This window comes from Octopus bimaculoides, chromosome 9 (assembly GCF_046866305.1).
Source record: "Octopus bimaculoides isolate indiv1 chromosome 9, ASM4686630v1, whole genome shotgun sequence".
Taxonomy (NCBI): Eukaryota; Metazoa; Mollusca; class Cephalopoda; order Octopoda; family Octopodidae; genus Octopus; species Octopus bimaculoides.
Window position 1 is genome coordinate 9,824,792 of NC_142936.1, and position 26,805 is coordinate 9,851,596.

Here is a 26,805-nt window from a genome sequence, read left to right on the forward strand (position 1 = left end):
GGGATAGACGATGAGGTAATTAAAGCAAACTCTGAATTAACGAATTATAGCTAATGTGTCATTAACAGGTATGGGCTAGGTAGAATGTAGAAAGCTGAGGTAGTGTTGCTGTTGTTCTGTGTTATTCTAAAAGAGCATCATTGAAAGCAATAAAGACAATGGTAGCAAATTAGCAAAAGAATGGTAGAATAGATGATGAGGGAGAGCGGAGCAAATTAATAGCGGCGTTAAGTAAAAGACTTCTCAAAGACTGGAGTCATTAAATAACTAATTCTAACGATGTTGAACAGTAATTTTCAGTTGTGATCACAAATTGTATGCATTATGAAAGGGTGTGAGAATTTATTATGAAATCAGGACACCTAATAAATATGAATATCTACCTAACCATCAATACATGCATAAACACAAAGTAGCAAATATCATCATCATCATCATCATCATGTCGTCATCATCATCATCATCATCATCATTGTTTTCAACATCATCATTGTTCTTATGTCTACTTTTCCACGCTTGCATTGATTGGTCAGATGGAATTTGTCGAGCTGGATGCTCTCCCTATCACCAACCCTCACCTGTTTCCAAGTAAGACAATATTTCTCCGTGACCAGACAGAAGACTGGAAATGAAGGACACCACTCGTACGACAGTGACACTCTTTTACAACTAACTAGCAAAGTGAAAGCAAGGAAACAGTAACACACACACACGTGCACAAACACACAACCAGCTTTACTTGGCTTGGAGTTATAGTAGAAGACAAATGCTCATGATACCTGGGACTGAACCCAAAACCATATGCTTGGCAAGCAAACTCCTTAACCACACAGCCAAGCCATACATTAAGACAAGCATACATATACGTACACATCCAAAATGCAAATAGACTTGAGCAGGCAATGAAAACTGCACAAGCTTTCATCACCCGTTTCACTTCAAGCCATAGAAAAGATTTATTACAGCTGTTATCTGTCGAGAGAGCTGAACAACATCTCAGATAGTATTCAACCGAGAACTGATAGTTCGTCTTATTGTTATCTATGACACATTACATTTTGGTACATTTCGGAAGCCATATGAACCAGTTTCGAACTCTCACTTCTCCCTACAGTGCAGTCACACCGGTAAACACGGTAAACACTGTTCCTTAAATTGCTATATCTGCGTGTTGATAAGGACATGTACTGACTCTTGAGGAAGTAATCATGTTAATAACGTAATCATCCGGTTATCACTGCATGTCATTTCAACAAGCAATTGTTGAAACATGCCTCAGGTAACCCTCATTGACTATGCTATTGCTATCATCATTATTATTATCATTATTATTATCATTTTATATTTCTGTATTGTTTAGTGCTATCAACTATTGTTGTTTGTCTTCTATTTTCTAGTGTTACTCCTGCAACCGAAGATGTAATCTACATTCCCCCTGTATTTGTACAGTATGTAAATAAATTGAGTTGGACTGAATTCTAACCCAAACATAAACTTGTATCGACACACACACACACACATACAACGCATACAGAAACATACACACCAATCCACATACACGCCAATCCACATACACACACACATGTGCATACGTTTGTGTGTACACACATACAAATGTTGAGAATTTACATTTAGGACGAGCGCAGTAAAACACATATGTACATGCACAAAAAAAACCCAGACATTGATAAGATAAATATAAACATACAGTAACACATACACACACATAGAGCAGCATACAAAAGCCTTCTTCCTTCACATCTTATTGTTGGCAGGACTACATACAAATGGAATACATCTTGACATGCCTTCTTCCACTGAATGAGATGATGGGAAGTCAAGGCATTTGTTGGATATTCTCAACTGGGAATAATTCCTTTGTTTCTTACTCGGTTTCTTTTTTTTTTTTCTTCCATTTTGTTCCGCCACCCTCCACCCAAGAAACTATCACACTCTCAACTTGGTAGACATGTTTATTTATGTCATATCAGAACTATCTGCACATGTAAAACATCCATCGAATATGTCCGAGATGAAATATGCAAATAGCATGTGGAGGGGGAAAAGAAAAAAAACAAACAAAAAAAAAAAACAAACATTCAACAATGATTAGGAAGATATCGGTGAATGCGAAGAAGAAGAATGGACATAAAAGAAGGACTGATATGAGATGGAAAAAAGTAATTGAATAAAATCTAAGATAAACAGGTTGTAATTATAAAATATGGAAATAATAAACAGTTCATTTTCATTGCTGTTCTTATCTGTTTCTTTTTTTTTTTCTCGTTTTTGAAATAAAGTTGTCAAGTAACATCTTGTTAGCAAGTAACCCTACTTTAGACAAGTGCTTATCAAAGAGGGCGGTATCACCCCCAGGGACTAGTGGGAAATTTTATATGAGCGCCGGAGACAAATGGAGCAGCAGGGGTGAGGACAACAGATGCATCTTTGAAGTTTTTTTTTTATAGATTTTTGTTCCTTATTTAAATATTAACTTTAAGAAAAACAAATGTAATTATTATAACGAATGACTTGTTAGCTATAATAACACCACTACCAACAGCAACAATAACAAAATTGATAGCATCAACAACAACAATAATAATAATAATAATAAACCTTGATATGTGACTGAGTAACTAAACAGTACTGAATATAAATAAATTTGTAGATGCAGGCTTCCCAACCACATGGTTCCAGGTTCAGTCCCACTGCATAGCACCTTGGGCTGACTAAAGCCTTGTGAGTGGATTTAATGGCTGGAAACTGAAACAATCTCATCATGTACGTGTGTGTGTGTGTGTGTATGTATGTGTGTGTGTGTGTGTGTGTGTGTGTGTGTGTGTGTGAGTGTATACATAAATATATATATATAAAATGTATATATCATCATCGTCGTTGTCGTCATTTAACATCCCTCTTCCATGTATGCATGGGTAGGGCAGTTGACAGGGGCCAGCCAGGTAGAATATCGACCCAAGGCTATTGTGTCTGTTTTAGCAGGGATTTTACGGTTGGATGCCCTTCATAACGCCAACCACTCTGCAGAGTGGACTCAGTGCTTTTTACATGGCACTAGCGTAGGCAAAGTTAGTTCTGGCAAGATTTTCACAGCTGGATGCCCTTCCAGACGCCAACCACATTACAGTTTGAGCTGGGTGCTTTTAATGTGGCACCAGCATTGGGCGGGTCACCAAATAACCCACAAGACAAGGAATTATGAGAGGGGGCAGGGGCATTTGCATCAGAAGATGAAAGTTAGGGTGTGACAAAGGGACAGAGAGACAGAAGCGGGTGTCTTTCCGCAACAGAGGGGGCATTAGAGGAGGTGATCTAGTATCAAATGATGAAAGGTTATATGTGTGTGTGTGGGTTTGTGTGTGTGTGGGTTTGTGTGTGTGTGGGTTTGTGTGTGGGGGGGGGGGTGTCTGTGCTTGTCTCTCATCACTGCTTATGTATATGTTTCGGTAACTTAGTGGTTTGGCCAAAGAGACTGTTAGAATAAGTACCATGCTATAAAAAATAAGTATTGGGTTTGATATGCTTGACTAAAATACTCCAAGGTGGTGCCCCAGCATGGTCACAGTCTAAATGACTGAAACAAGTAAAAGATAAAAGATATATATACCACAGATGCATAAAAATTATAAACAATAAACTTGAATATAATTTAAAAGACATTGTCAAAATTTGTGGTTATCTCCATATATGCAATAAAGATACCCAGTACTCTTGTAGCATTTGTTAATATAATCAAACTTGTATACACATATACATTCATGTGTATATGCTTGAATGCTGCTGATTCATCTGGAGCACTCCATCGGTTATGACGATGAGGGTCCTAGCTGACTAAAATATATATATATATTATATACACACACACACAAACACACACACGTGTGAGCCCAAGACCATGCGGTCAGGAAGCAAACTTGTCACCAAAGAGCCATGACTGCAAAGCAAACTTATTAACCACATAGCAAGGCCAATGCCTACACACACACACACACACACACACACACACACACACACACACACACATACACAAAGAAGTCCGGATTTCTTTCTTCTTGAGGGACAAAATAAACATAGCTGATCCGTTATGATTCTCATGAGGAAATTACAACATTACACAAGCTAACAATGCATACATCTATTTGTAGAGTCCTTCGACTGATTGCAGCAATGAATTGTGCCTCATCAAAGTGCTTATTCACAGAGAATTAGGCCGAACAAACAAAAGTTATAGATCTATAGAGAAGAATACAGTACAGCCTCTGTGTTGCGGGGATCAACTGCTGATACCGACCAACACCCTATCAACTTGGCTAACTTATAATCCACCTAACTCACATTACGTAAATGTCAATTGGGACTCGGATAATAAAGATCAGAAGGAATTGCATACATGCTAGTGAAGTTAGTTAACACTTGGAAAATGTTCCCAGATGACAGCATGCACAGAGGGGTGTATGTGTGTGTTGTGTGTGTGTGTAGGTGCACACATGTAGAAGTTATAACACCAGTGTTACTGTATTTAATTAGAGACCAAATCAAATTTCCCAGAAACAAAGAGTAAAGGGAGCGGCCGGGGGTGGGGGTGGGGGCTGCGGAAAAATGAAAGAATTGGAAATGTATGAATGTTTACCTTATTATTTATGAGAAGCAAGGTGCATATGATATAAGCACATAAATCAAAATGACCCCACCACCACCACCACCACCACCACCACACCAACATGCTCTAGCAATCCATAGGAAATATAGAAATGGGTAAAAACCATCTAATCCATTCTGGCACAGAAAATATATAAATAAATGATAAATGTCTCTGCTAGTTCATTAAGCTAGTGTTAAGGTTCCGATCCCTGCTGCATTACGCAGATGAGAAATAAAGCTTTCCATGGATGGAATATCGATTATTATAGGAATCACTCGCAGAACATCTTGTGTGTATTCCCCCCCCCCCCCCCCAAGTTATTACGATTGTGTGAGTACTGACCCTGGAATTAAATATTAGCCAAAGAAAAGGAAGAAATAATAATAATGATGATAATAATAATAATAATAATAATGATAATAACTACGGCTCGATATCTTTGGAGCAGCGAAACTATTACCATGAACAAATAGAAACTGGAGATTTAAGGATTGCTTGGTCTATAAATATGTGAACATAAAAAAATCTAAATAATATTAATAACAACAATAATAAATAAATATACATTTATTTATTTATTATATATATATATATATATATATATATATATATATATATATATATATATTTATTTATTTATTATATATATATATATATATATAGATAGATATTTGAGAGAGAGAGACATACACACACATATTAAAAATGGAAATATAAATATAGAAAAATGTATTGGATAAAAAAAATCAAAAATTGTTGATAATATTGAAAAGATGTGATTTCTGGCAGTTATTCTTCTTGTTACTATTATACTATTATTCTAAAAAAAGTTTAGCAAAATAAACAAACATATATATATATATATATATATATATATATATATATAAAATAGATATATATAAAATAAGCAAACATATATATATATATATATATATATATATATATATATATATATATATATATATATATATATATATATATATATATATATATATATATATATATATGTGTGTGTGTGTGTGTGTATATGTATATGAATATATGTATGTATGTAATTTTAGAACAAAAAAGCAAGAAAAAGAAGAGAGAAAAAGGGAGACAGAGAGAGTGAGTGAATGAAAGAAACAAATATATAAATATTAATAAATAAATAAAAAGTAGCAAAATCATATAAATATTTTATGAATACAAAGAGAGTCTTTATGAGGAGATAGGAAAACAAGAAATGGCCAAGCTTATATTGATAACTTATTCTATATAAACAATAAAATCAAATGTATTGATCAATAGAGAAAATGTAAACTACATTCTTCTCGTTGTTGTTGATAAGTCTCATTTGAGACGATGGTTTTGTTTAAAGAACACTATTCCGAACAATACTTACGCTTATAGCTTCGGTTTTGAAAATTTTACTTTTCAACCATGAAAGATAATATACACGGATTTTGTTTTTCTTTCCGGAGATTGTGACTAAAATGTTCTGGCCTTCTAATACCTCCATTTGTTGGAATCGACGGCGGGATATTAATGTATATACTGAAAGACAATGTTGAAATATTGCTTCAGTAATGAAAGACTAGATGAAAAGAGTGATAAGTAATTTTAACAGGCAATAATACAGACATTTTGAGATATCGCTAACAATGTTCACAACTTGTTATTGTCAATTTAAATATTACAGATAAGAAAAATATAAAACAAGATAAAGAATGTAAAAATTAAACATAAAAACAATAATAATAAAATCAAAAAAAAAAAACCAGCAGGATATTTTATATTTATTTTTACCAAACATGGAATAAATAAGATATCACACAACAATAAATCATATTATTTATTCACTTCTTCCATCCTGCCACTTTCTACCCCTAACCCATTTGCTGTTTTAATATTGTTATTTCTTTATCATAACAGAAACGTTGGAGAAGAAGAATGTTAATGACAGCAATGGCACAAGGTGGTCATCTTTGATGTAAGAAAAAGAAGATGAAAGTCTTATCAAGACTAACACCCGATTAATGCAGCTGCCAGTCTGTCTGCAAAGTTAACCGTACAATAGTATCAAGTGTAAGTGTTGTGTCTCAATGATTGGTGATTAGGAACTCAAAGTTTGGTATTAGTTACAAGTGCTGCTGCTGCCGCTGCTGCTGTTGGCAGAGATGGTTATTCTGCAACTGGTTGTCACTGATAACATTCAGATGACCATGTCGGACACAAACTCCACGCTATTAGCGATTATATAACAATCTACCACAAAGCTTTAAACACCAATGATGAAGCTAATAACACTAATGATAATGATAATGATAATAATAATAATAATAATAATAATAATAATAATAATAATAATAATAATAATGACACATTCCCATTAGGTTCATGTTTCAATAATTATGTAATAGACTCTATGAGTGGATCTAAATGATGACAATGATTAGGCAGAATGTTCTACTGATTTCGAAGAAAAAGAGTTAATGCCACCAAATCGGTTGGATAGTTATAATGGTAATTATACAACCATGGTGATTACTGAATATAAATGATGGTGCCTTTTGCCTAGAGTCTACATTTAAATCTAATTGACAGCAATTGTGCAACAGTGTACATTACCAAGTAATACACAGGTTGCGACAAACACTTCAATGAATGCAATTAATAAATTATAGTCAAAAGTTAGTGACCCAAGGAAATTGTTTGGCAGCAGACTGAATGTTCGTTTTAACTCCCTAAATTAGACTTTTAAATAACGTTGTGCAAGGCTTGTCAGTCTCAAGAAGCTGTTTTGAGATTAATAAAAAAAGAAAAATTCTTTTTTTAATGGATAAAACAGCAATAACATTTGATGTACTCTTTTTTTTTTTTTTTTTACGGAAACAGCAAAAAAAATTATAACTTTTTAGAATAATAAAACCAGTCAGTAAGAAAGGTAAGATAACAAGATTAATAACCATTTCATGCATGTATGAACTTATAAGAGGTGAGTCTTTTATACAACATCTAAATTTAGTAATCTAAACAAATTTAATACACCATAATCTTATTAGAAGCGTGTGGCCAGAACCATTTGCTGCTAGACTGGATTTTGTAAAGTAAGTAAATTGGCAAAATATACACTAATTATATACACACTCTGCTAATAGAAAATATTAAGCTAAATGTATATTTTGGCAGTTCAACACTTCCTATTAAACAGTATTTATTGTCATAATAATAAACCAAACTGTGGTCATGTTGTTGACAGATAATTGAGTCTAGATTGAGTTTAGCTTATGTCAGGGCAAATATATTGATGCCAATAAAGATCAACATTAAGAAATCACAAACTACTTCTGTCCATCAAAAGCACTTCAGAGACAACAGCTAAAAAACATTAAGTACTTTTTAATGAAACCAGACTTGTTTCTTCAAAAAAAAAAAAAGCACAAATTTATGACTTTTACTTGCAAATTATTTTACATTATCTTACTCAAAATAATCCTCTTTACTGCTGATATACCAGTACCTATATTTTTTTTCCAGTTCAGGCCTACATTTTTAGGACAGTGTACATTTCCCACAGTAAATATTCTTCAGTCTCTTCTATCATCAGAAACCAGCAAACTTCCAAAGACTTAGTGTACGCACGCATGCACACACACACACGCACACACATACATACACACACACACACACAAAGGCTACAGTAGCCAAATCCAGAGAACAGGATGATGGAGGGTGAGGGAACAAAAATCATTTTGTGCTTTGCCAAAAAAAATCAAGGATAAGACGTGACACAACATGAACCAGTGTGTTGTCATGGTGCAATGTCCTAGTTTCATTTATCGACAATACTTGCAGTTTCTTCCTTTGCACAACTTCTCTCAAACAACTCAGCCATCCAAATAAAACAAATCATTGATCTAATGACATGAAACAAAGTCATGGTGAAAGATGCTCTTCTTGTCAAAAACGACAATCAACTTCACCATAACAGTCTGCGCAATTCTGACGTGCTTTTTTGATTTTGATTTTTAGCTGTGGTGACAATAATCCAATCCACTAAACTGACTGCCTTTTCATTTCAACATCAATTGTCAAATACCGATTTCACTTAACATGGCACTTTTTCAAAAAGATTTTAATCCTTATCTAAACAACTCCTCCAACTCGCTGTGACTTGGTTCTTTGTTCATTTGTCAGCAAATTTTTGTGGCATCACAATGCATCTTTAATTTTTTTTTCTTTTTTAAACCATGGCATGTAAAAAGCACCCACTACACTCTCAGAGTGGTTGGTGTTAGAAAGGCCATCCAGCTGTAGAAACTTTGCCAGTTCAGATTGGAGCTTGGTGTAAGCCATCTGGATCACCAGTCCTCAGTCAAATCGTCCAACCCATGCTAGCATGGAAAGAGGACATTAAATGACAATGATGATGATGAGACATGAACTTTTACAGATGCAAAATTTTTCTTCAGAAACCCCACAGACAGTCAGGTCACTATTTTCATGGATCACAGCATGTATTTTCACAATATGAACAGCATCTATCATTGTAGAAAGCTATCTGGATTTAGAAGAGTCTTTTAAACACCGATGCTATGTGTGACATTGTGTACGTCTCAAAGAATCTTTTTCCAATTTGAAACTGAACTTCACACAAACACACCGTTCTGACAAATCTCTGACTGACCCAATATATCCCCAAGACCAGACATGTTTTCCCAGGAGACTGGAAATGTAGGGCACAGCTAGCATGATGTTGATACTTGCATACAACTGTCAGGTAATGTCAAGGCAAGGAGACAGTAACACGCACACATGTACACACACAAATATACAGTTGGCTTCTTTCAGTTTCCACATACCAAATCTTCTCACAAGGTGTTGATCAACGTGGAGCTATAGAAGAAGACACTTGCCCAAGGTGCCGCACAAGGGGACTGAAATCAAAACCATATGGTTGGGGAAGCAAACTTCTATACTATACAGTCACACCTGCACATAGGATGGGTATTAACCGAGGACAGTGACAGGTAAAGAAAGTTTCTAGTGAGTGGAATAAATTCACACATTGTCACTGCTTCCTTACTGAGAAAAGAGGGAGCACAAAATCTTTTGAGAAGCTTTCATGAAGAGATGAAGAGAACGATAGGGAAGTGATAACCTAAACCTTTCAAATAAAATCCTTTCCACCATGGCATAATGACACATAATCTATATGCTTAATTTTATTGTCTTTATTACATTCGTTTACTTTCAGAGTTATCATTATCCAGTTATCATCAAAGTGTACATTTCCATCTACTTTGCCTGTGATATGTTCTATGGTCTGATATCAGCACACAAGACCTGAATATTACGACGCATGGGAGTAATAGTCAATGAACAAAACTTTAAGGACAAAGCTTCAATATCAATTGTTACACTCTAATCAGATTATCCACAGCTCCAAAACGAATGGAGTGGTAACATAAAAATAAATAAAGATGACTGCGTAAATCTCAAAAGTTCTATTGCTTGTTGGATGGTGTTTGGTAATAGTGAAGTATAGTGAAGTCATTGAGGTAGAATATAAAATAAAGTTAGTGAGGAGAACATTAAGCAAAAGGGAACATTAAAGTGCTGAGAGTGGATTTCTTCACAGTTTCCAGGAAATAGATACACAGCAATCACAGCGAGGAAGAGAAGCGATTTTAGTAGTAGCTTTCGCAGAGTAACAGATGAAATTGCTGACAGAAATTGACAACTGGATGGTGACTAAAAAGGCAAGGTTTATATATATCTATATATCTATCTATCTATCTATCTATCTATCTATCTATATCTATCTATCTATATCTATCTATATATATATATATATATATATATATATATATATATATATACATACACAACTGGTTTCTTACAGTTTCTGCCTACCAGATCCACTCACAAAGTTTTAGTCAGCTTGGGACTATAATAGTGGACACTTGCCTAAGGTGTCATGCAGTGGGATTGAACCTGAAACGATGTGGTTGGAATGGAGAATCTTTAACCACGCAGACACATTTGTGCCTGCCTGCACACACACACACACACACATACACACACACACACATTCTTTTATTCTTTTATTTCTTTCAGTCATTTGACTGCGGCCATACTGGAGCACCGCCTTTAGTCGAACAAATCGGCCCCAGGACTTATTCTTTGTAAGCCTAGTAGTTATTCTATCATTCTCTTTTGCCAAACCGCTAAGTTATGGGGATGTAAACGCACCAACATCAGTTGTCAAGTGATATTGGGGCGGGGACAAACACTGAAACACATACACATATATATATACATATATATATATATATATATATATATATATATATATATATATATATATATATATATATATATATATATATATATATACGACAGGCTTTTTTCAGTTTCCCTCTACCAAATCCACTCACAAGGCTTTGGTCAGCCTGAGGCTATAGTAGAAGACACTTGCCCAAGGTGCCATGCAATGGGACTGAACCCAAAACCATATGGTTGGTAAGCACAGCCACTCCTACATGTATTTATTTCTTTATTGCCCACAAGGGGCAAAACATGGAGGGGACAAACAAGGACAGACAAAGGGATTAAGTCGATTACATCGACCCCAGTGCGTAACTGGTACTTAATTTATTGACCCCGAAAGGATGAAAGGCAAAATCAACCTCGGTGGAATTTGAACTCAGAACATAGTGGCAGATGAAATACTGCTAAGCATTTCGCCCGGCGTGCTAACGATTCTGCCAGCTCGCCGCCCTACATGTATGTAAATAAAACCCTGTTAAGATTTCAAGAATAGATGAACTGGTTTGAGATAAACCTTATTTTTCATATTTTATGTGTTTTAATCAATCCATAAATGTTAAACCAAATGTGTAAAGTGATAGAAGTTGAGTTTTTTTTTGCATACTATTTTTTAGCATATAAGATAAAGGAAAAGAGGAATGGTGGTTTCATAAGAGTTACCATCAAACCTTTGTCAGAAATCAGAGAAAAGAAAGATGTGTTGGTTCTATGACAATTCATTTTGATGCGATTCAAAGCAGAACCATGCACACGTAATAACTTTTAATGTGTTCTGAAAATTTCCAAAGAATATAGATGTTCTAGAAACAAAAATGACGATTCAAATTTAGCTCAGCTACCGACCATATACTAACTGCAAACAAATGATGCTAGGCTACCATATATTACATATTTTTAGAGCTGTCAGACACCTATGTGTTATTTTCATACCAATAATATTTGAAATTTATCATTAAACTTTCTGTGACTGGTATATTCCTGATACTCACAAACATTGATAAGAAGGTGGGTGGAAATCAAAAACTTATGCGAATGATATGACAAAGAAATGAGAAATCTCCCAAAGATGACCTGTTGGATGGTCTTTGGAAGAACAAGTGATTAATAAATTATAAAGCCTGTCATGGGCCTCAAAGTATACATCAAAAGAAAATAAGACAGCTTGAGAGAGAGGATCTGGACAGTTTATAATGTAGCTGATAGCTCACCTTTGCCCTGACCACTTCGATCAAGTAAAGTTAATCCATTCTCTGTTCCTATGAGTAAGTTAACACCTGAAAAATAAAAAAAATTAAAAAAATACATATGTGTGTCCATTTATATATATGTATATACATATTATGCACACATACACTAACACATTTATATATGCATACACACAGATACAAAAACATGTATACATACATGCACATGTAAATATATCTATATACACACATATACATGCATAGACATACATACATATATATATATATATGTATATATATATATATATATATACATACATATACACACATTTACAAATATATATATACATACATACACGCACACACACATACATACACATACACTCATTTACAAATATATATACATACACACACACATACATATATATACACACATTTACAAATATATATATACATACACACACATACATATATATACACACATTTACAAATACACACACACACATACACACACACACACACATATATATATATAGACATAGACATATAAAAATATGTACACACAAACATGAAAACAAATTCTGAGATTCTGTTTCCTTGCGAAACACAAGACTCACAACCACTGAGTTTTGTTAGTGTGAGTAGATTTCTACCACTGTCTTAATTAACATTTAACGAAACAAAACAAAACAAACAAAAAAAAAAAGGTTAAAGAAAAATAGAAAGAAAGAAAGAAAAAAAAAAGAAACTGAAAGTTTATATTCTAATTTCAGACATAATATAAATTACAATATTTATTAAAAGATTACTTTAAGTAGGTTTTCTAACAACATCATATGGTAATTGAAAATTATCATCTAACAATTATCAATAGGGATGTGTGTGTGTGTGTGTGTGTGTGTGGCAGGGGGAGGGGGAGCAGTGTTTACCACAGTAGTCTTGACTAATAGAGTCACACACACACACACACATTCATACGGACGTGAAGACACACACGGACTTTGCTGCTAGAAATTTTAATTAAAAAAGACAGGTTTAATCAAAGGTGTTCAAAAGACTAACTCCTCCCCTCCCCCCTCCCTCTCCCCCCACCCCAGCCACCACCACCCGTTCTTTATAATACGCAAATAGATAGTTAGTAGAAAAATTAAAGCAAATATTGCAACCGAACTGAAAGACTATCAAACTTGTTATAATAATAATAATAATAATAACGATGATGATGATGATGAAAATATTAATTATTTGAAAATATATCAAGAAATACCGAAGTGCAATTAAACTTCTTAATTCTCGTATGACCGCAGCAGCTGGGAGCATTTGTGATGGTGGCCACAACATACAAACATATTCCACATTTAAATGCTCTAAACCAATGATTTAGCACTTACACTTGACCGCAGCTGCTGGCAAGAACTCTCTACTTACTAATTATCACAATGTAACTAACTAACGAACTAACTAACTAACTATTCTTAGTATAAATCATATTATTGAAAAGTAAATTAAAGGCAAACAATGGCAGGATGCATCTCTCTCTCTCTCTCTCTCTCTCTCTCTCTCTCTCTCTCTCTCTCTCTCTCTCTCTCTCTCTCTCATCATCATCATCGTTTAACGTCCGCTTTCCATGCTAGCATGGGTTGGACGATTTGACTGAGGACTGGTGAAACCGGATGGCAACACCAGGCTCCAGTCTGATTTGGCAGAGTTTCTACAGCTGGATGCCCTTCCTAACGCCAACCACTCAGAGAGTGTAGTGGGTGCTTTTACGTGTCACCCGCACGAAAACGGCCACGCTCGAAATGGTGTCTTTTATGTGCCACCCGCACAAGCCAGTCCAGGGGCACTGGCAACGATCTCGCTCGAAAATCCTACAGGAGCCAGTCAGGCGGTACTGGCAACGGCCACGCTCAAAATGGTGCATCTCATGTGCCACCCGCACAAGAACCAGTCCAGGGGCACTGGCAACGATCTTACTTGGCTTGCCGGGTCTTCTCACGCACAGCCCATTTCCAAAGGTCTCGGTCCGTAGTCATCGCCTCGGTGAGGCCCAATGTCCTCGGTGAGGCCCAATATATATATATATATATATATATATATATATATATATATATATATAGGTGTGTGTGTGTGTGTGTGTGTGAAAGTGTGTAAGCTAAGTGGTTAGGGGGTTACACTCTGGAGCGAAACACTTCATTTAAATTTCCTCAAGTCCAGGGGTCAGCGAACCAGGGTAAATTACCCTAAGTGGGGGTAAAAATGCAATTCCTGTGGGTAATTCTTTTATTCTTTCGCTTGTTTCAGTCAGTTGACAGCAGCCATGCTAGAGCACTGCCTTTAGTTAAACAAATCAACCCCAAGACTTATTCTTTGTAAGCCTAGTACGTATTCTATCGGTCTCTTTTGTTGAACCACTAAGTTACGGGGACATAAACACAGTTGTCAAGCGATGGTAGGGACAGAAACACAAACACATATATATGGCTAGGCCTTGAAAGGGCGACGAACATATATATATATATATATATATATATATATATATAGCTGTATTGAAGTATGCACACAAAGAATGAGACCAATCTATCTATCTCTCTATCTATCTACCTCCCTATCTACCTATCAATATATCTATTTATCTATCTATCTATCTATCTAAATACAGATATTTCTATGTATATATACATTCATGCGTGTGTATATGTGTGGGTTACAAAAACCAAAATTTATTTCTGAAAACAAAAAAAATCCTCAAAATGTATTTGAAGACGAATTCTCAAACAGGAGTCAAATTATTTATTAGAAACAAGTCATCGTCATTCATTGCACAACCAGAGTAAAAGAGATACAAATGCATTGCCTCTCATGCATTTTCCTTATCACAGATTTACCATGTGACAAAAACAGAATTTGCCTAACAACTCAGCTTTAGGCAGGGTCAGGTAAATTAGCATTGAAATTTAACCCAGTAAGTTGTTATGCCATCATTTGAGAGATATGCTCGATCAGTATTGACTTAGGGCTACATAAGAAATCTTAATACAATTTACAGTTAAGAATTGGCCACAAGGGATAAGCAGCAAGTACATCTATCCAGTACATCACCCAGAACATCTATTCAGTACATCTATCCTTGTTTATCATGGGTGTTTGATTAAAAAAAAAAAACCATGTGGAATGAATCAGTAATGAAAGAATAATATAATATATAGGGAAAATAGGTTTCATTCTGAGACTATTATGTTACCTTGAGTATTGTGAATGACCACTAGGGCATGCTTTTGTGGTCCAAGTAGAAACTTTAAACTGATTACCAACTCATGGTACCACAGATCAATTCATGATCAGTGTAACTTGGTTAACAATGTGAATAACATGTTATCCTGGGTCAGTGACCCATAAGTCAGTGATGAATGAGGATAGATGTAAGAATAATTTACAGTCCTAATCATTTTCATCATCATTTTCTACAAAGTTTTCCATGCTGGCATGAGTTAGGTGGATCATCATGATCTTCTACATTATCTTACACACACACACACACACACACACACACACACACACACACACACACACACACACACACACACACAGCAACAAGGAAAACTGATCAACTTGAGTGTTGTGTATATCTTACAGTGTAGACTGGAGGCACTTGAATGGTTGTCCTATGTGAGGAGGACTAAACAGTTCCCTCAACCTAATATATGTCCTCACTTGGCATTACTGGGTAGATTGCAAAGTAGATGAAAGGACCAACATCTCATTCATATGTTCTATTTCTGACAAGGTTTCTACATCTAATTAACAATATCAACTACATCAACAACCGCAATAAAATCCAGGAGGTAAGCTTTACACACCATCTAGCTTAACAGCACCACCTGATCCTAGAATTCCTTTAGCAGAGTTCAATCTCTTGCATGGGTTCAGACCAAACACTTCTGTTTGTTTTCTGCAGAGAATGAAGTTCAGAACGGACATTATCCACCCTGCTTTGCAACCAACTTGCTTGAAAGTGCCTCTGGTTCTAAGATCCAAGCTTCTTGTTTTAAAGTGATTTAAATTAAAATCTTCCAGCAAAATCTAAGTAACTTAATGTTCCAAACATCAGCTTAATAGTGACAATGTCATTTTACTCATTTTGGTGTTGTTTGTTCCTTCTCGAGCCATCCCTGGCTCATAAGGGCCAGTTTCCCGGTTTCAATGTCGTATAGGTTCCCCACCTGGACAGGACACCACCAATCCATCACAGATGAGCTGCTAGATACAGGAGGAAAGAGTGAGAGAAAGTTGTGGCGAAAGAGTCAGCAGAAGTTTGCCATTACCTTCTGCCAGAGCCACGTGGAGCTTAGGTGTTTCACTCATAAACACACAAATCACCCGGTCTGAGATTCAAACCCACGATTCCTTGATTGCTAATCTGCTACTCTAACCACTAGGCCATGTGCTTCCACTTACTCATCTCACTGAACTCTTTATTATTTTCAAAACTGAAACTAAGTCTGAGTAAAGGATGGTAACAAAAGGGCTAACACTAGCCTCATTCAACTGCTAGAAATACCTACCACCAACCCTCATTACAATCTTCTCTAATTCATAAAAAGAAAAATCAATGTAGTTTTAGTTTATAAAAGAAATATTTAGTTATTATGGTATTTTACAGCTAATTATCTTTAAGTGGTATCATAATTAAAATGAAAAGTTAAGTTGATAAATATGTGACAAGCATGACATAATGGAATGGAAATTTCAATGTACAGGGTGTCCACAAAGTCTGGGTACATGGAGTAAATAAAATCATAACATAAACAATTAAATGTAAGAGATAATAATTTCTTAAAGTATGTGCTAATCCCCATGTGGGTACATGGAGTAAATAAAATAACATAAACAATTAGATATAAGAAATAATAATTTCTTATGTGTTAATCCCCATGTACCCAGGCTTTGTGGACACCCTGTAGAGTGTTAAAGTTTGGTCAGAATACTTACCCCATAAGGCAGCACAGAGAATGTCAGAACTGAACCGTTTCTTGTACTTGCGGATCTCGGGCGTATCACTAACAGCTTCAATAGGCTGTGAAGGGGTTACATTAACGTTAATCTGGGAGCCGCGGCGGGATGGTGTCATGGAGCCAATAGTGGAGCCAGCTCCAAAACCAAATGCTGTGAAGGATTTCTGGTGGTTCATCGGAGCCTGCTTGCCCACTGCCTGACGATACTAAAATGAAAGATGGGATAGTGGGGGTAGGAGAGGGAAAAGGGGGAAATACAAGTTGATTAATAGAATACAACCAAGCAATAAAATAACAAGAAAATAATAATAATAATAATAATAATAACAATAACAATAACAATAACAATAACAATAATAATAATAATAATAATAATAATAATGGTTTCAAATTTTGCCACAAGAGCAGCCATTTTGTGGGAGGGGATGAGCTAAGTACATTGACTCCAGTGTTTCACTGGTATTTAATTCATTGGCCCCAAAAGTATGAAAGGCAAAGTCAACCATGACAGAATTCGAACTCAGAACACGAAGACAGACGAAATACCACTAAGCATTTTGCCCAGCGTGCTAATGATTCTGCCAGCTCACCACCTTAATGATGATGATGACGATGATGATAAAAATAATAATAATAATCCTTTCTACTGGAAGCACAAGGGGGGAAGGTATTAAGTCGATTACAATGACTCCAGTGCATAACTGGTACTAATTTTATCGACACTGAAAGGACAAAAGGCAAAGTTGACCTCAGTGGAATTTGAACTCAGAACATAACTGCAGACGAAATATTGCTAAGCATTTCACCCGGGATGCTAACAATTCTGCCAGCTCACCTCCTTAATAATAATGATGATGATGATGATGATGATGAGGATGATGATGATGATGATGGTGATGATGATGATGATTATAGGATTTTGAGATTAGTGCTTGGGTGCTGACTGTCTTTCATGGTAAGTTAATATCCAAGTACCAAAGCTTATAATTTGTGGAAAAAGATCCCTGACAAGAGGTTGCTGTCTGCTCTCACAGAATCAACCGAAGCCAGTATGACCAAGAGCTCTGAGAAGTAAAATGATAATAATAATAATAATGTTTTCCTTAGTAACCACTGAGGATTCACAGAAAACATTGGGGACAGAACAGGACAATACCACGTGGGGTTGGTGGTATGTCTTTTCGTCCAACATCACTTCATCAAACGTCTTTTGGTCCGAAATCTTTTTGTCCGATGACTTTGTTTGTCCGATGACAAATCCTATCAATAAAACTCTCAATAATTATTTGATTTTGGTGTTCACTTTGTTTTCTAAAGAGTTCATTTAAAATTGGACAAAAAGTCATAGGACAAAAAAATCATTGGACCAAAAGTGACATTGGACAAAGAGACATCAGACAAAAAACTGGGTCATGTGTAAGGTTACATAAAAGCATGTAAAATGTTAAAAACATTAACAATATCAAATCTTAACAATGACATAATTAGGAATAGCAAAAGAAAGCTGATTAACTGAGCAATAATTATCCCTTTCGTATTTAAACTGGCCATATCAGGACCAAATATTCTACTTTGTTTTATGTTCAAACAGGCAAAAATCTGACCTCTCATACCTACCCAACAATGTCATTCTAGTAATAAACACTCACATCATTGAAATCTTTAAGCTACGAGATAATGCATGGTTAATTCAAAATAATGTGAATAAATAAGCATTATATCGGATAAAGTACTCTGGATGGTGAAGGGTTAAAGAATGCCAGCAGAAAAATTGGCATTAAAACGTACAAGATTATAGCAGAATGATGATGGCAAACATCAACATCACCACCACCACCACCAGCAACAACAACATGTTACGGTGTCTGTTGGTGATGGTAATGGTCACAGTAGTGGTGGTGGTGGTTTTAGTCTCCTAAAAGGAATATACTTCAAATATGAAGATTTCTGTACATTTGTGCCAAGAAAATGGTCCATTATCTGTCTACTTTGGAAATACGTAGAGCCAAGAGGTATTAAGAATTAGAAAACAGCTTTCAAACTTCCATCAAGTCACATATATTCTGGACACAACAGTAGAGCAACGGCTAGTGTATCGTACTCAAATCTAAAACACACAAATGACCACAGTGTCATAATATTGCTCAGAAACACTCCATAAAAATACCACTAAAAAAAATGGTGGATAGAAATGGCAGGTGAGAACGTACAGGTATAAGAGAACAAATATATGAGAGATAACAGATTAGAGAATTAAGTTACATATAGTAAGAATTCATTTTATCATGATATAATGCAACACTCCATTACACAAGAAGTAGGGGAATATTTGCCTTGTGTGTTATTGTGTATGTGCAACACACGTGTATTGATGTGTGATAATGTTTGTATATGAGTGATAGTGTGTGTGTGTACATTTTATTTACTTTAGATTACAGATATGGTATCAGACGATCGACAACACAGTGGCATAGATTTAAGCTATGAGTTCTCTCTCTCTCTCTCTCTCTCTCTCACGCACAAAAACTCTCCGTCCTACTCCATCTCTTTGTTTTTCTTCCTTCCACATAACATACATGTATAATATTTACACTTTGCAGTAAATAAAGTCAACTGATAATACAAGGTATAAATAGTGACCAACTCAGTTGACCTTTCTCCTACATATCCCTGGACGATGGCGTGAAGTGAGGATCTTGAAAATAAATTGTTGTCTTGAGAAAGAATACCTACACAGGGTTTGTATTCGTGATCCAAGGACTAATTGTTCAATACTCTACCATGTTATTTCTTTACTGCCCACAAGGGGCTAAACATAGAGGGGACAAACAAAGACAGACAAACGGGATTAAGTCGATTATATCGACCCCAGTGCCTAACTGGTACTTATTTAATCGACCCCGAAAGGATGAAAGGCAAAGTTGACCTCGGCGGAATTTGAACTCAGAACGTAGCGGCAGACGAAATACCGCTAAGCATTTCGCCCGGCGTGCTAACGTTTCTGCCAGCTCGCCGCCTAACATACTCTACCATGTTGTGTGTGTGTTTGTGCGCATGTGCGTACACATGCGGTTTCATCTTCATCCTACTGTTACGGCTTCAGTTGTAATTAGAGTGATGTCATAGGCTATCCTTAAGTTGTGTCATTGTAAGAGGTTACCTCACATCAGATGTCTCTTAGAGAAGACATGATGTAAAAATATTGGATCTGCATTTGATGGCATAAAAGACAAATAGGCTTATTTGATACACCCCAACTTCAGCAGCACACAATCAGGTGAAAAAAAAGAGATTTTAAAGATTAAATTACATATGAGGACCAGCTTTGCACATAGGGCACACGGTGGTTTTTTGAAATATATATTTTTTTTTGTAAAAAGTGCATCTTAATGTAATCAAATATAATAATTGCTGTTTTAACTATAAGAACCCCGTGCTGGTGCCATGGAAAAAGCACTTGTCCTAGTGTCAAATAAAAAACACCTGTGCTAGTGCCACATAAAAAGTAGCCATATTGGTGCCATGTAAAAAGTACCTAGCACACTCTGTGGCATTAAGAAGGGGGAATCACCATCATCGTTTAACGTCTGCTTTCCATGCTAGCATGGGTTGGACGATTTGACTGAGGACTGGTGAGCCAGATGGCTACACCAGGCTCCAATCTGATTTGCCAGAGTTTCTACGGCTGGATGCCCTTCCTAACAGCAAACCATGCCCGGGCAGACAGCTGGAGTCTGATGCAGCCCTCTAGCTTGCCAGTTCCTGTCAAACCATCCAACCCATGTCGGCATGGAAGACAGACATTAAGTGAAGATGATGAGCACATGGTAAACACATATACACACACATGCACCTACAAAATTGACTTTCTGATGATCCTCCAAACACTGTCAGAGTAACAGAGTTACATTTCTTCAGCCGTCATCATGATGACAATGACGACAACGATGACGACGACGACGACAACAAAAACGGCAACTTGTGAGATGAAGAAGCAAACACACGGCACTTCGATATTACAAGATTAATTACCAAGACATAGAAACACCAGCCGTTAAAGAAGAAATAGTGTTGAGATGACATTTATGAGAAGTCAGCATGGTAATAGTAGGGGACATAAGCAGAAAACATGTCCTACAGCTTCTATATATAAATAAAAACACCATATTACACGCGCACACACACACACACACACAAATATAGGGGTGTGTGTATATTCATAGAAATGTTTTTCTTTTTATTTTCTATTGTTTTCATTGGGTTTTTTTAATTTTAATTTTTTTTTTTTTATATTCCTCCAGTTAACCTTCTTCAGTTGACATAAATATGTTTGCATACATTATCTCCCGCAAGTAAATAGTGTGAGCGTGCAATTATTATTTCAGTGCGCGAACGCATCTTTAAGAAATGGCGAAAAACAAATAAACAAAATAAATAGATAGAGAAATAAATAAATAAATAAGTAAATAAATAAATAAATAAACAAAAATCCCATTCGATTTCCACAATTTCCACCTGTCTTGCTCTCTTCTTCCCTTCTACAGCTAACCACCAAAATCTAATAACAACAGTAGTAAAAAAAATAACCCGGAAAAAACAACTAAAAACACATACACACACGCACACACAACATAGCACACAGCTGTGAGAGAGGGAGAGGAGGAGGAAAAGAGACAGCGAGGGGGGGAGGAAAATCAATGAAACATTTCCAATAGGGTTTTCCCATATTGCAATTTAGCAGGCAACATCAAGGATAAATTTGTGGAGGTGCGGGGGGAGGGAGGGGGAAAGAAACTAGAACAAAACAATGGTGGTGGTAGTGGTGGTGGTGGTGACTGGTATAGTGGTGGAGGAAGTGGTGGTAGTGGTGTTGTTGTTGGTAGTGGTGAGGTTAGCAATGGTGTTGGTGGTGGTGGTGGTTGTTGTCATGGTTGCAGTGGTGATGTTGGTAGGTGGCAGTGGTAATGGTGGTGAGAGTGGTGGGGAAGAAGAAGAAGAAGAAGAAGAAGAAGACGACGCAGAGGATGATGATGATGATGAAGAAGAAGAAGAAAAAAAGAAGAAGAAGACGCAGAGGATGATGATGAAGAAGAAGAAGAAGAAGAAGAAGAAAAAGAAGAAGAAGACGCAGAGAACAAAGAAGAAGAAGAAGAAGAAGAAGAAGAAGACGCAGAGGAAGAAGAAGACGCAGAGGATGATGATGAAGAAGAAGAAGAAGAAAAAAAAGAAGAAGACGCAGAGGATGATGATGAAGAAGAAGAAGAAGAAGAAGAAGAAGAGAATGAAGAAGAAGAGAATGAAGAAGAAGAAGAAGAAGAAGACGCAGAGGAAGAAGAAGAAGAAGAAGAAGAAGAAGGCTGGCCTCCTTCTAAAGCTTTACGTACATGAAAAGAAGAGGGACATATTTGCAATGCTAAGGAAGCACATGTTTCCCTTGCTCGCTTCATAAGATAAGCTGTCATTGATTGGGGAACAACCAACTGAGTGGTTTTTGCCTTAACCCACCCCCAACCCGTTACCAGAACCACCACCGGCCCCTGCAGCGCCTCCTCCGCTTCGATTGATGCAACAAACCAAAGAGAGACTAGTCTAACAGATGTGACTTTCATCTGTGTCAACAGAGGAAGGACCCAGTCAAGCTGGTTGGGATGACAATTGAAGGCAACTGAAAGATGGGGGAAAGAGAGGGAAAAAAAATGTATTAGATTTGTTGTTGGTTGTTGGTGGTGGTTTGCTCACTCCTGCTTTAAAATACAAGCGTAATGCAATGTGCATACGTCGGTTTTCTTAAGCGCATCTGTAAGTACAAGGTGTGTGTGTGTGTTTGTGTAATGTGAGTGCATGGATACGTATGGTAATGTAGGAAATAAGCTGATATTCATTCACTAAATACACACGCATATGCACACATATGCACAATGTGTGCTATCGTAATATGAGTTTAGTATAAAGGTTTAAATGCACAAGGAAAATATGGTATACATGAAGGTGAATATGCATAGAAATGGGAATGTGTGTGTGTGTGTGTGTGCGTTTGTATGCAAACGTGCATGTGCACATATGTGCATGTGTGTGCGTATCTGAATAGCTTAGGTTTAGAACACCACAAGGAGATGTATAATTTAATGTACGGCTGTTATACAAATAAACACAGCTGAGGTTCTATAGCGCAAAGAACCAATATCTGTATTTATTTTTGTTTTTTGTCCAGATATAGCATAAAATTATTACCAGCCTGGTAAGAAGCAATATTTAAAGCTATTTACATCTCATACAGGCAGTGCACACCTCGTTAAAGAATGTGGAGCTACATCACAACTCTGTAATGACAGTTTACCGTTCCTTAAAGATCTGCGAATCTATCACAAACAGCACACGGGCATCATACTTTAGCGTAAAAATCTACAGCCACATCACAAGCTCTCAGTAGGCCATCAGGCAGTTACTTATAAATACATAACCCTATATTGGTACCATATAATTACTTTGAAATTTATAACTGTCTGTTGGTACACTAGGTTCTTAGAATGCAAAAACAGATTGCAACAAACATCAAACAAACCCATCTAACTATATAATGGAATATATCCATATTACACACACACACACACACACAAGAAAGATAAGCAGACATTTGTAAAATGTCTCACTTAGCTATTATGGTGCATAGACACGACAAAAGCACAATAGATAAAAATACAAACAAGAAAACAAAGGAAACTCATCTGGAGAGTTAGCCTGCAGTAACAATTCTCACTGGGTTCTTTTTTTTTTTTTTGTTTGGTTATACTTGATTATTATGTTATATATATATATATCCAAACACAGTGTGACGAAGAAATATTTGTCAGATAAATTAAATAACGGTGATACTGAGTACATACACCCATTGATAAAAGAAACAACAACAATCATGTGATTAGTGTAAAACCACTGCTGAGATGCACACCACTGCAGATAAAAAAGAGTATGAGAAACAGTCATACTCAGACTAAGTTCATTTTTGCCTGCCTTGGCCATGACCACCACCAGAATTTTCTAAGTATATGAGAACAGGCTGGACAGTGGAGAAAATGCAGCATGCCTGCACCACAAACCACTGTGGGTGAATGTGGCAGAGTGGTCAAACTTTGTACTAGCTGTACTATGTTATAGATGCTTCTGCATTGATTTATCAAGCACATACAAGGCCATTAGTTCACTCGAGCAGAACTGATCAAGGTTTACATAACAGCAGATGATGATATAGTGAGACACATTGTGCTCTCTCACACACATACACACATAGCAGTATAATCCAGTCATGGGTTATGGTATAGCAAATTACTTTTAAGGAGAGCAGAAAGTGAAGAGAAAGAGAACACAGCAAATCCAGTTTAAACCAGGCCCAAATATTCTACAAGTTTTATGCATAAACTGACCGAATTTGGCCTCTCACATCATCATCATCATAATATCCATTTTTCCATGCTGGTATGGATTGGACAGCATGACAGGAACTGGCAAGGCTAGAGGCTACATCAGGTTCCATATGTCTGTTTTGGTTTGGTTTCTATGACTGGACACCCTTCCTAACACCAACCACTCCAGAGAGTGTACTGCGTGCTTTTTACATGGCACCAACACCAATGCTTTCTATATGACACTAACCCCCACATCAATGCATTTTTACACGGTACCTTGGTTTTAGGATCACAATTCTGTTATGGTTGGCAGATTGTTGAGATACTATAAATGTCATTATTAAAATATACTATCACATCACTGAAATCTAAAAGGAGTGAGGTAATGCATGATTAATTGAAATCAATTTGATTAAGTAAGCATTATGCTTAACAGATTAATCTGAATACTAAAGAGTTAAGCAACCCATGTGCTCAGATCTTGAAGACTGATAGAAAACACGAGTCATGTTATAAGAAACTGTCAAGACTCATGTCGTCAAAGCAAGAAACTACCAGTAGTTTGTATCTTTACACTGTGTTCATTAAATGATATATATATGACAGCTTCCTTTCAGTTTGCATCTGCCCAGAAGGCTTTGGGTGGCCCGTTGTCATAGTAGAAGACACTTGCTCAAGGCACTGCAAAATGGGATTGAACCAAACCAAAGACAACATGGTTAGGAAGCAAGCTTTTTAAACACCCACACTCACCCATGAACCTATATAAACTAATAAAACAATATACAATTCTTTTCTACTCTAGGCACAAGGCCCGAAATTTGGGGGGAATGGGGCCAGTCGATTAGATCGACCCCAGTATGCAACCCGTACTTAATTTCTCGACCCCGAAAGGATGAAAGGCAAAGTCGACCTCAGTAGAATTTGAACTCAGAACGTAAAGACAGACGAAATACTGCTAAGCATTTCGCCCGGTGTGCTAACGTTTCTGCCAGCTCGCCACCTCAAAACAATATACAATTAAATGCTCGATTGGGTCTGGTTCCTAACAAAACCAATGAAATAGAGCTGAGATGAGGACTTGGCTGATTTGTTTGAATATCTTGATTGTATGAGACAGTTAATACACATCTTACAAAGATTTCATTGTCTTGCCATAACAAACACCCTGCCAAAACAGGAAAAAAAAGGGGGGGGGTGGAGAAAAGTAAAACAACATTTATTTTCATCATACCAAACTAAACTAAAAGGAATCAACAAACATAATTGCTGGAAATGTATACATGAATCCAAAGACCAAGTTTACAGTTATGTGATATATAAGAATATCCCACACTTCCCTACTGTAAATACGGCAAACATCATCATCGTCTTACTACATAAATAACCACTTTACTCTTTGTGTTAAGGATAACAACAACACTAACTAGAAAAACAAAAAAGAACATGAATACAAGACACAGAAAGCTGGTTCTTTAACCACTGTCAAGTTGGTTTATATATCTTTAAAACAGAAAACAGCCTTTTAACATCCCACAAACATTACCATCAGTATCCACCACTCCCACGACCCTGCCCAAGCGCCAAAAAAAAAAGAAAAAAAAATTTGAAGTAGAATAAACTGCGATCAATGAAGTTTGTTATTGATTGCAAAATGAAATCAATCAATATTAAACGAGTCACTTGTTTAAAATGTGTGTGTGTGTGTGTGTGTTTCTTAAAGAATGTGTGTATGCACACATACACATATCCACACACACACACACACACACACACACTTATAGACATATATACACATTCACTCACTTTCAAAGATTAAGAACTCTTTCATACACACACATATATACACACATACATATATATATATATATATATATATATACATACACATACAGATACACAATCACACACACAAATATATATATATACACACACACACATCCATATATCCATATATATATATATATATATATATATATATATACGCATACATATACAGATACACAATCATACACATAAATATATATATACACACACACACACACACACACACATCCATATATACATGCATATACACAATCCAATGTGAATACACACACACACAGTCACGTACACACACACACAGTCACGTACACACACACACACACACACCTCACTGAAACACCATTCCCTCCAACTCCGCCAAAACACTTACACAACTCCCTTTTATTTACTTATTTATCCTG

At 36.2% G+C, this 26,805-nt stretch overlaps 1 protein-coding gene across 39 annotated transcripts in view; it reads right to left on the reverse strand.

Annotated features, from left to right (window-relative positions):
• LOC106871661 (serine/threonine-protein kinase mig-15-like) overlaps nucleotides 1-26,805 on the reverse strand; it is a 764,441-nt gene that overhangs the window by 125,531 nt on the left and 612,105 nt on the right. For 28 of the 39 annotated variants that reach the window (XM_089357111.1, XM_089357079.1, XM_089357086.1 and 25 more), the window contains 3 exons: nucleotides 17,155-17,383; nucleotides 12,187-12,252; nucleotides 6,048-6,199 (listed from right to left, as the gene is read on the reverse strand). In XM_089357111.1, coding sequence (XP_089213237.1) covers nucleotides 6,048-6,199; nucleotides 12,187-12,252; nucleotides 17,155-17,383 — 447 coding nt within the window. The remainder of the gene's footprint in view (nucleotides 1-6,047; nucleotides 6,200-12,186; nucleotides 12,253-17,154; nucleotides 17,384-26,805) is intronic. The other 11 variants (XM_089357081.1, XM_089357085.1, XM_089357098.1 and 8 more) reach the window with 1 other exon arrangement.